The sequence below is a fragment of the Abrus precatorius genome, unplaced genomic scaffold (genome assembly GCF_003935025.1).
Source record: "Abrus precatorius isolate BTA unplaced genomic scaffold, Abrus_2018 Scaffold5, whole genome shotgun sequence".
NCBI lineage: Eukaryota > Viridiplantae > Streptophyta > Magnoliopsida > Fabales > Fabaceae > Abrus > Abrus precatorius.
The window spans coordinates 21071197-21082273 of NW_020874395.1; the positions used below are offsets into that span (position 1 = coordinate 21071197).

Here is an 11077-nt window from a genome sequence, read left to right on the forward strand (position 1 = left end):
CAAATAATTCAGCTAAGTTTCATGTGAGCAAAATTGAAAAACATGATTCACAGCTCACAAGTAGTGTTTCCCTCATCACTCAGCAGTGTTTAGACTTAACGTTTGCTCTCAAAATCATCATTTTTACCACACTCTACCATAGACTTGCAAATATACAGCAAGTCACATATCAAGAGGACTTTTTCAGGTGAAATTGAGGTTAAAGGACAAGTAGGTATTCAATCAATTTGGAAAACAATGTGGTTACTTCCAAACAGCAAAGATGCAATTCAAGTAGATGAATGTTCAAACTTAAATTGAGGTTACCTCATCTTTCTCATTCATCCAAATCTGCAGATAATTTACAAAATTTTTGCAGCATCTAAAGAACTATCATTGCATCAATTATACAGAGAATTTCTTTTTTTTTCAATTCTTTTCTATTTTTCACACTTTTTAACACTTTACTTTTCATTTTTCTTTTCAAATAACTCAGAGCCTTGTTGCTGCCCACCCTAAACCTAGAACTTTGCTTGTCCTCAAGCAATGCAAAACAAGAAGCCACCCCAAACTTAGTTTAAAATTTTTTTATCTTTGATTAAACTCAAATTGCCTCTTTCTAATTTGCATAGGACTCATGGTTTTTCAACAAGGCTTAAATTGAGGTTTTTCAAAGAAAAAGGTTAAAGGCACAAGAGGGGTGAACTAGGATTCTCAACATAAAAGGAGGTTTATTTAGGCTAACTAAGCATGACCAAAGAAGGCCTCCATCATATATGTGAGATCTGCAAATTACATATTCAATCAAGAAATAAAGCAAGTTCTATAGGTGCAGCAACAAATGAGATTAAATTTCACACAATAAAAATGCTTATGCATGAGGCTCAAATCTCACCAAGGAATTTTAAGTGATAATGTCAATCAATTAAGCTCAGAATCCACTTTTTTTAGAATTATGTGCACAAAATGGCAAGACTACCTCCTTTTGAAAATTACAAGTGTGATAATCATGTGAGAATGGGAAAAACAACTTATGAAATTAAAAGAAAATCAAAATTCATAGAAATGCAATCAAATACAGTGCATTCATAGAAGTCAATTCATGATCTAATCTAATATTTTTGTGTTTTTTTGGGAGTATTTTCAGTGATAGTGAAGCTAAACTCATGAAATAAGAGGTACATAATTCACCCCCCCTTTCATGATAGTTGTGCAAGTGTCAAAATCCAATGTGCTTCAGTTCTGAGTTATAAGAGTATGGTCTGCGCAAAACATCACAATTTTCATCAATTAATCAGAAAAATAAGCCAAATAAAACTGCAGAATTTTAAAGCAAATAAAATCGTAATTCATTACAACTAAAAATGAACCAAATTGTCTTTAACAACTTAAAAGTAACTAACTGAAAATTGCAGAAAATAAAAATCCTAATTACTAGAATTATACAATACTGAATTTAAAGAAAACATAAATAAAAATAAAATCCTAAGCTAATCTTCTGCATCTTCCTCTTTTGAACTGTCCTCCTCATCTTCATCTTTTTCATCCATTTCTGAAAAATTCCTGAAGGAATGTTGAAACAAGTGTTGAAGAGAGAGAGGTTGTTGAAGGTAGTAGCTCTCAAACACTGGGCATTCTCCACCTTAGATTCATACAGCCGCTCCTTGGTAATGCCCATTTTCTTTCCAAAATCAAAGAAGTCTTGCTACCCAATTTCCTTCTTAACAGAAATTTGCAGAACTCTATTAATGTTCACACCAGAGAAATCCACCTCTACACCCCTAACCATGATGTAATGGTAAGGTAATTGCTCTCCCTTAGTCCTTTCTCTCTTCTGAATTTTCTCCACAAATTCAAGATGATCACTTTCAGCTAGCTCAAGGTTCCTATCATGAACTATCTTCCTCCTCAAAATATTTGCCTTGAAATAGTTCTCATGAGCTTTGCTTTTAAATCTTGGATCATGATCAGGTACAGCCCTTCATAATGAGGCAGCTGCAAACCTGTGCTTCCTTGATCTAAGATTTCCTTTAGGTAAGTTTGCCATTCGTCAGCTGAAATCGCAAATAAAATGTGGAAAGAATGAGTTTCAAGACTTATCAAAATTGCAGCAAGCATCTCATCAAATTAAACAATCTTTCTAGCTTAAATCACAGAGAAAATGTTGTCCTAGGACTGCATGCAGCAATAATCAATCAATAACATGTTCAGAAAATCATATTACAGTTGTGTTCAATGTGCAGAACAGCATTCATGCTTAATTCAAGTTCTAAGTAACATGTGCAATGTGTGAATGTAATGCACTGTGATTAGACTATATTTCAATCAGATTTCAATGGTAAACATGTGAATTTTAGAGTAGTGAAATGCAATACAGTAACTAGTAATTCAGAACATCATTATCAATCCACTACAACATCCAAAATTTACATTAACACCCACTAAATTCACTATGACAACCTTTTTTGCACAGAGAAATAAAAAATTATTTAAGAATTATGCAAAGTGCATGTACACAATTTCTAACATCACAATGCAGTCCAATCACAATTAAATTTGTAGAGAATAAGCCCTATGTTCAAACACCAAACATAGCAACATGTTCATGTGGAAAAACCCTAATTCAGTGTTGAATCTCAATTAAAAATGACAATTTTAGCATGAAATCAACTCTCTCACCCTTTAATTACCTATTCGAATCAACAATTTCACAAAATTTACCCTCAATCCAAATTCCCAAATTTTCCCCAACTCATCCCCTTCAAGAACCCTAATCAGAAAATTCAAAATTGGTACCTAGAATTAGAGTGCAATAATGATGTAATCCTACTCGTAAGTGATGGTACTGCAAATAATCAACACAAATGTACCCAATGATAAGTAGGAAAATCAAATTTTAGGGCTAGGGTTTTGAGAGCTTAGAGTTTTGTGGTTCTGCGTTATCACTCTTAGCACTTTACGTAGCTATGCAGAATAGGTAAAAACTTTAAATGGGGAAGTGAACACGCTGGAGTCATGTAAATGAAATATAATATGCACGTAGTAACTTTAAGTGGCGAGAGTAGCCACGCAAAAGCTTCACTCAAGTGCGCGTGTTCACTTTAAGTGGCAAGAGTAGCAGCGTGTAGTTGCGCGTAGACACTTTAAACGCCAGGTATAACCACGCAGAAGCCTTCTCTTCAATTTTTTTCAGATGCTCTTATGCGTGGACACTCTTAGTGATTAAAGTGTCTACGCAAAGTTGCACGTGTTTACTTCAAGTGATCAGAGTGTCCACTAGAAAACTTCACTACAAAATTCAGGAATAATGAACTTCTGTGCAGACACTTTATGCACTTAAAGTGTTCACTTAAATTATCAAACTTCAGAAAACAGCCCCTGCGTCTCAACTCTTCTTCCTCAAAGTGATTACTCAATTAATGAACATCCTTTTAAACACAATTATATCACTTTGTCTCATTCTTCTCTGTTTGAATTAACACCTACAAAATCAAAACTCAGATTATACACATTTAATTCTATGCAAACTCTGAATTAACTACCCCATCATACTAAAAATTCATAAGCATGCAGAATTCTAAAATTAAAAATTAACCAAAATTTGAAATTAATCTAAATTCTATCAAAATTTAAAGGTCAGAGATTTAGAAAGAAACACAGAAATAATCCTAAAGTATCTATGTGGTTATGCTGAGGAAAATGGATGTTCTAGCACTCCAACTTAGAACACTCCTCTATAAGTTGACACTTTTACTCCCAAAAAACTTATTACCTACAACCAGAAATTAAGATCATGTAAAAAAATGAAATCAAAAACAAAAATTAACAAAATTTAAAGGGAAAGAAGTGTGAGTTGTCTCTCACAAAGCACTCTTTTAACGTCACTAGCTTGACATCTATTGATCCTTGATTCTAAGAGATAATTTTGATGATAACGGCTCTTGCTCTATCTTTAAACATTTTCTCTTTTTCTCACCAACTTGCAACTCTTCATTTAATTCAGAACCTGGATGAAATAAAAGTGTAGGAACTTCTAGCATCTTGATATACTCAACAAGCATCCTTTCATGCTCTTTATTATCTTCATAATTGATTTCTTCTTGAAATTATGGTGCAGCCACATCATAGGTTCCATTCAAATCATTTTCACACACCAAGGGGTTAATTTAGGCAACTCCACCTTAAAAATTATTAATTAAAGCTTCAAAAGCATCTGCTTCATAAGCTCTTATTCTTGCAACTTGACTTTGATGAAAATTCTGATACATGTTGGTTGCCATCAAACAATAGAGCAACTTATTTTCTGGTTTTTCCTTGCATACAAAAAGAAAGTAAACAAAATTCAAATTAAATCAATAAGTAAGCAAAATAAAATATAAAACTAGCAAAAAATTACAAAACAAAACATGCACAAAACATAGAAATTTATGTAGAATGAGATTTACAACTATGCAGAAAAATGAAAAACAAAAATATGTAGAAAACTACACAAAATGTAGGGAAAAATTATGCAAAAAAATTAGAAAGTAAAACAACGAAAAGAAATGTTCAATCTAGCCATCTCTCTGCTACTAATGATATTGAAAGTAAATAATCCCTGGCAACGGTGCCAAAAAGTTGTCACACAATTGGAGAACTAACTAGCAAGTGTACTAGGTAGTTGTAGCAAGTAATAACATTTGGAAATCAATATGAGTTCCAAGTATCGTCCTCATGAATTAGTTCTATCAATTACCACTTCACAAATCAATAACTAGTTGAGCCAAACGAATTTGGAGTGTTTTGAATCATTTAACAAACAAAAACAATAAAGTGTAAAAATATGAAAAATACAGCAAAATAAAGGTACGAATTTAGGAATGAAATGATATGTAAATGAAGTTAGGATTGATTTCACCTCTTTATCAATTGTCAAACTGAAGTAGATCTAAACTCTAAGTTCCTTAATTGATTGATGATCAATTTCACTAGATTAATCAAAGGACAATTCCTTGCCTCATTGATCCTAATATCTAACTAAACTACCCTAATTCCTTAGGTTTAATTCAATCAAACATTGCATTAGGCATTAGAAATTAAGAGATCATAAGATCACAAATTCTTATCCCTAAGATATCCATAACCTTGACATTTAATTCAGACCTGAGAAATAAACTCAACTTCCATTGATAAAGATTCCTCTAAGTTCAATTGAATGAAAGATTAGTTCACAATTGCATTAAGAACAGAATTAAACATTCAATACAATCAAGATCTTAAAATCTAGATCCACAATTAATTTAAAATATCAAAATCAGATCCATCAATCCATAACAAAAAGAAATCAGAACATATTCTTAAAAGAAAAAGAGAAAGAAAGAGTAGGAGAAAAGGAGTAGCAAAATTTCTTCATAAACCTAATCCTCAGCCTGATTACTCAAGGTCTAGAGCTTGGAAGTTGTCCCTAATCTCCCTCTCTTACTCTTCTAAGGTGTAGAAGTGAAAAGAAAACAAAAAATGATCAAAGACCTTCAATTCTAAACTCTTAACTTCTATTTATAATATTTTTCCCGCCTTTTCCACTTCCACACTTTAATCTCTAAGGATTATAGCATGAAAGGTCTTCTAGAAGCTTCTATAACTGAATTAGGAACTTCAATCGACCAAAGTTGACATTTAGAAGTGATATTTAAAATTCTGTTACTTTAGCGTAGACACTTTAAGTGGTTGAAGTGTCTATGCGCAAGTGTCTTTAATGGGAAAAGCCTTACGCGTAGCTATTCTCAACGCTTGAAGTAGCTACGCGCATATTGTGTAGCTACTCTGAGCACTTGAAGTAGCTATGCGCTTAACTGCATAGCTAATCTGAACACTTGAAGTGGCTACGCGCTTAACTGTATAGCTACTATGAACACTTGAAGTAGCTACTCTCTTAGTCTTCATGGATTTTCTTCTTCAAAGTGTTAACTCAATGTACTCAGAGTGGTTACGCCCTACACATAACACTTGATTCTTTATCTTTAAAGCTCAATTCCTTTACTTTCTTCACTTCAATCTTCAACTCAAATTCTCAGTTCAAGCTTCTGCAAAAGGATTAAGTCATTTTAAGTCAAATTGTTCAGAATTGGACCAAAAATCTAAGATTCTAAACTATTTATACAATTATGAATATTAATGCAATTTTTATGATATCTTCAAGTTTATTTACTATTTAACTCTTTATTTACTAACAGAAACTAAGCTAAAAATATAGTAAAATGTGGATATATTATGAGCACACATCGTCTAATAATCTTGTTATTGTACATCTTCCACAAGTATGGATCATCCCAAATGTAGTATTTGGAATCACTCTTTAGCTTAGCAGCCTGAGCTATGGAAAAGTATATAGGAATCTTCTTGGCAACCAAATAATTCACCACGTCTGCATACCAAGGATCATGCCCTCCAATGTGGTGAAGCTGTTCATCTGGAAAGGTGTCTCTAATGGAGAGATCATCTACTGGCTGCTGAATTCTGCTCAAATGGTCTGCCGCTAAGTTTTCTGCACCACTTCTATCTCTGATCTCAATGTCAAACTCTTGCAGAAGAAGCGTTCAGTGAATTAGTCTCGATTTAGAATCTGACTTTGTAAGCAAATACCTCAAAGATGCATGATCAGAGAAAAAAATTATTTTAGAGCGAAGTAAATATGAACAAAATTTATCTAAAGCAAAAATAATTGCTAAAAGTTCTTTTTTATAGTGGTGTAGTTTGCTTGTGCTTTATCCAATGTCCGAGAAGAATAGGCTATAACATGGGTTTGTTTCTCCACTTTTTGACCAAGGACAACACCAACTGCAAAGTTTGAAGCATCACACATAAGCTCGAACAGAATCTCCCAACTCGGTCTTTAAATACTGTGATAATCAGAGTTACACGCATTTGGTATTTTGTGGATTGATATCTCTTTATTTGTTTTTACTCAATTTTATTTTATTCGTAGTTTAATTTAATTAATTTACAAATTTCAAACCCCTAAAAGTTTACTCGCATTCTTTAAAAGAAAATCTAAAATTGAATTTAACTAAAAATTTGTCTTTGTGAGTTGTCAGGCTAGAGATTTATTATTGAGTAATCTATAATATTTTATACTTGTTCAATGTTAATTGAAGGATTATTTGGTATTGGAATAGATTTAGATGGAGTTTGAAATTATTTATTAAAAAAAAGTGAACTGTACCGTATGAACAGTGTCAGATGAACAGTAAAACTGTCTATGAACAGTGCAAACTGCGTACAAACTGTGTATGAACAACGCAAACCGCGTATGTACAGTGACTGCTAACGTCACATACACGTACAGTATGCGTGCACAGTATTTTTTGGTGTGAATAGTGCCCTGAACAGTGTTTCCGGCGATAAACAGTAAATTTCAAAAATTTTCTATAAAAAGGGGGCTTCACACGAAATTTTCATTTCTTCACCCCTATCCAAGGTTCTCAAAGGTTCTAAGGCCAAATACCATCATTTCTCTCATACTAAACCTTCCTAAACTTAGATTTCTTGTCAGATCTGAGATTCTACGTCTATTCTAAAGGATTTAAAGTAAGTTTCTTTAAGTTTGAAGCTAGATTTACCGTTCGTTTCTCTTCTCCTTCTCTTTCTCATAGAAGTTCATGGTGTTCTTAGGAGAAACTTCGTTCTAAAACCAAATCTTCGGTAAATCTTGCATTGAAACAAGTAATATTCGGTAGATCTAGTGTGAATCATCTTTCTGAGGTAAGGGGAGTTTACTTTAACCTATGAACTACATTTTGAACGGTTTAATATGCTATTTCAAGATGTTTTGATATGATTTTGTTAGATCTATTGAATAAAAGCTATTTTCTAAGCTGTAACTGCTGTTAATTTATTTAAAATGCTGAGATTTTAGCTTATCTATCTTAAACTTGCCTTAGCTGAGCTGTTAAAATAATTTTGGCGGTGTGCATCATGCTGAGATATATGTTTTGCATCATTATAGAGCCGAGTTACATGTTTAGGTGGGTAGACGTGTAATGGTAAGTTCATGCTGAGCTGCTGTGCTGTGTTGTCTGGATCCAGATACCGGAATAGGTCGCTCCGTTCCTTCTGGATTACTTAGGCTGTGAAACCAGTTGGAAACCGTTGTCATGCTGTGCATTAGATGGGCTGGAAATGCATGGGGCTATTGCTGTGAGAAATATTTTGCTCTATATATATAATTTTATTTTATTTTTGTAAGCTCACCCTTGCATTTCTTTCTATGTCGTTGTGTGCGTGTGTACTGCGATGATCGTACGGTGGTACGTGAGCAAATGTAGCAGGTGTTGCATCTACTTCACAGGCTGAGGGGTCAGTGAAGAAATGATTGAAGCTGGGGTCGAGTAATATTGCATCAAAGTCATTTTTCCTTATATTTTGAGACCTCATGTAGAGGGAGCTAGGTAGTATAATTTTGGGTATTTTGAATATTATGAACTAAATGTAATATTGTGTTGTTTTATTGGATATTTGTTGTAAGAAACTCTGTTTTATTTTGAATGAGAAGAGAATTTCATACTTATATTCTCTATACTTTATTTATTTTAAATAAGTTTGTGATATATAAGCAATGTTCTCGGTTCCTTATAAAAGGTGTCGTGACATTTTAGTGGTATCAGAGCATGGTCTAGGTAAACCTACGGGGTGAGGTTGTTAGGCGTCAGTTGTGCATATTAGACATGTGAATTTTAGCTGTGAATCATATATCATGATTTCTATTCATCAAGTTGTGAGGGAATGAGCTTGATCACCTCAGTTCTCAGACATGACTGATGTAGGAAACTTTGTATATGATACTTGGGTGAGCTATAGGTAAGTCATACTGTGTGAATAAGAGGCTGTTGAGCTAAAATGTAAATGATTGCTGAGATAAGTGTGTTTGCTATGCTGTGTGAATGCTGATATGATGTTATCCTCAGTGCTAAACTGATTAAATTGTTATGATATACTAAATATGAATATATCACTGTAAGCTGAATCTGTGAATATAGTTATGTGATGGTATTGCTGAATGTATTAAACATTAGTAAACTAAGCTAGTCTATATATTAGGATGGCTAGACCGAGAAGATCTGCTACAAACCCTCCTCCTCCTGCTGACGTGAACCAAATGGCTCACGCCATGGAGGCCATGGCAGCCACTGTTAGGCAGAGTCTAGATATGATTCAACAGCAGCAAGCTGCAAACCAAGCCTCTGCTGCAGCACAGGCAGCAGCAGCTACTGCCTCAGCTGCACCTCCTCCTGAATACCATGGTTTGTCAGAGTTCAGGAAGAATGATCCTCCTCAATTCACGGGAGTGGATGGACCAGATGCTGCTGAACTCTGGATCAGGGAGATTGAGAAGATCTTCCTAAATATGGGTTGCGCCAAGGAGAGGAAGGTGTTATATGCTACTTATATGTTGACAGGGGATGCAGAGATGTGGTGGCACGGAGCTTGTGCTATGTTGGAGGCCTGAGGTGAAGTCATTACTTGGGCTATATTTAGAACTAGTTTTCTGGGAAAGTTTTTCCCTTCCCATGTTCGTGCTGCCAAAGAGCGGGAGTTTCTAAACTTGGTGCAAGGAAACTCATCAGTCTATGAGTATGCAATACAGTTTGAGCGGCTTTACAGATTTTATTCTCACCCGACCTCGGAGGAGTGGAGATGTCAAAGGTTTTCAGACGGGTTGAGAACTGACATAAAGAGGATTTTAATCCCACTTAGGATCACAGAATTTGCTGACTTGGTGGATCAAGCCACCATTATAGAGAGTCTTAATGCAAAGGATGTTGGTGGAGTTAGGAAGGCTCCATCTAGTAGAGCTGCTAGTAGCTATGGTAATGGAAATAAGGGTGCTAAGAAGGGCCCCTACAGTCGGTCGCTATGCCAACAGCAGTCTCGACCATTTCAGTCAAAAGGATCGGCAGCATCAGCCCCGGTGCCAATAGGGACTGCTACTTCTGCATTTCAGCCTAGGGGAGCAACTTCTTCTGCTCCTAGAGCCTCAGTGCCACAGATTGTCAGATGTTTCAGATGTGGTGGGCCACACTACCTGAGCCAGTGCCCACAGACTGATGTCAGAGTTTGCTTCTCATGCCAGCAGCCAGGGCATCTTGCTAGGGACTGTCCTACACCTAGTGGGGCAGTTTCGTCTTCTGCTAGCGCCTTGCACGCGGTGAGACCTAAAGCAACTAGAGCTCCAACGAGAATTAGATCGAGAGCAGAGGGACGTGTATTCACTACTTCTGCATCAGAGGCAGCCCAGGCGACAGATCTCGTCCAGGGGACAGCGGTAGTGGCAGGTACTTCTCTTTCTGTATTGTTTGATTCTGGAGCCACGCACTCTTTTATTGCGGACATTTGTGTGAGAACCTTAGGGTTACCAGTGAGCGATCTAGAATGTGAATTGGTAGTATCGACACCTACTTTAAGTTCGATTAAGACTTCGATGGTTTGTGTTAGGTGCCCCATAGTAATTGAGGGACGAAAGTACAAAGTAAACCTTATTTGTATCCCGATGTCAGGGTTAGATGTAATCCTGGGTATGGATTGGCTAACTGTCAATCGTGTGCTAATTGATTGTGGCCGGAGGTGTTTAATCTTTCCTGAGCAGCAAGGCTGTGTGGAATTAATTTCTACTCGCCAGGTAGAAACATCCTTAGGTGAGGGAGTATCTTGTTTTGTTTTGTTGGGAGTTATGAATGCAGAAGTGGAGCAAAGCCTTCAGTCAATACCAGTAGTACGAGAGTTCCCTGAGATTTTTCCAGAGGATATTCCTTCCAGAATGGCGCCGAAAGAGTTGATGGAACTTAAGGAACAGATCGAGGATCTAATGCGGAAACAGATGATTAGGCCGAGTGTATCGCCTTGGGGAGCACCAGTTCTCTTGGTGAAAAAGAAAGACGGAAGTTCTAGATTATGTGTTGATTATCGCAAGTTAAATAAGTTAACAATTAAGAATAAGTACCTGTTGCCGCGAATCGATGATTTGATGGACCAGCTGAGAGGTGCTAAGGTATTCTCTAAGATTGATTTGAAGTCTGGGTACCATCAGATCCGAGTGAAGGATGAAGATATTCCTAAGACTGCT

The 11077-nt window shown here is 35.8% G+C and overlaps 1 protein-coding gene across 1 annotated transcript; it reads left to right on the plus strand.

Annotated features, from left to right (window-relative positions):
• The first annotated feature begins 9055 nt into the window (after positions 1–9055).
• Positions 9056–10460, plus strand: LOC113866903. Its single transcript, XM_027501701.1, has 3 exons — positions 9056–9450; positions 9493–10289; positions 10450–10460. Exons 1-3 carry the CDS (start codon positions 9056–9058, stop codon positions 10458–10460), a joined length of 1203 nt encoding a protein of 400 aa, XP_027357502.1.
• Positions 10461–11077: the final 617 nt, after the last annotated feature.

What these genes read in the sequence shown, in the direction of transcription:
- LOC113866903 (XM_027501701.1), top strand. Translation starts at nt 9,056, where the DNA reads ATGGCTAGACCGAGAAGATCTGCTACAAACCCTCCTCCTCCTGCTGAC. An exon ending in TGGCACGGAGCTTGTGCTAT is followed by an intron (nt 9,451 to 9,492) that starts GTTGGAGGCCTG and finishes GGCTATATTTAG; the next exon opens with AACTAGTTTTCTGGGAAAGT.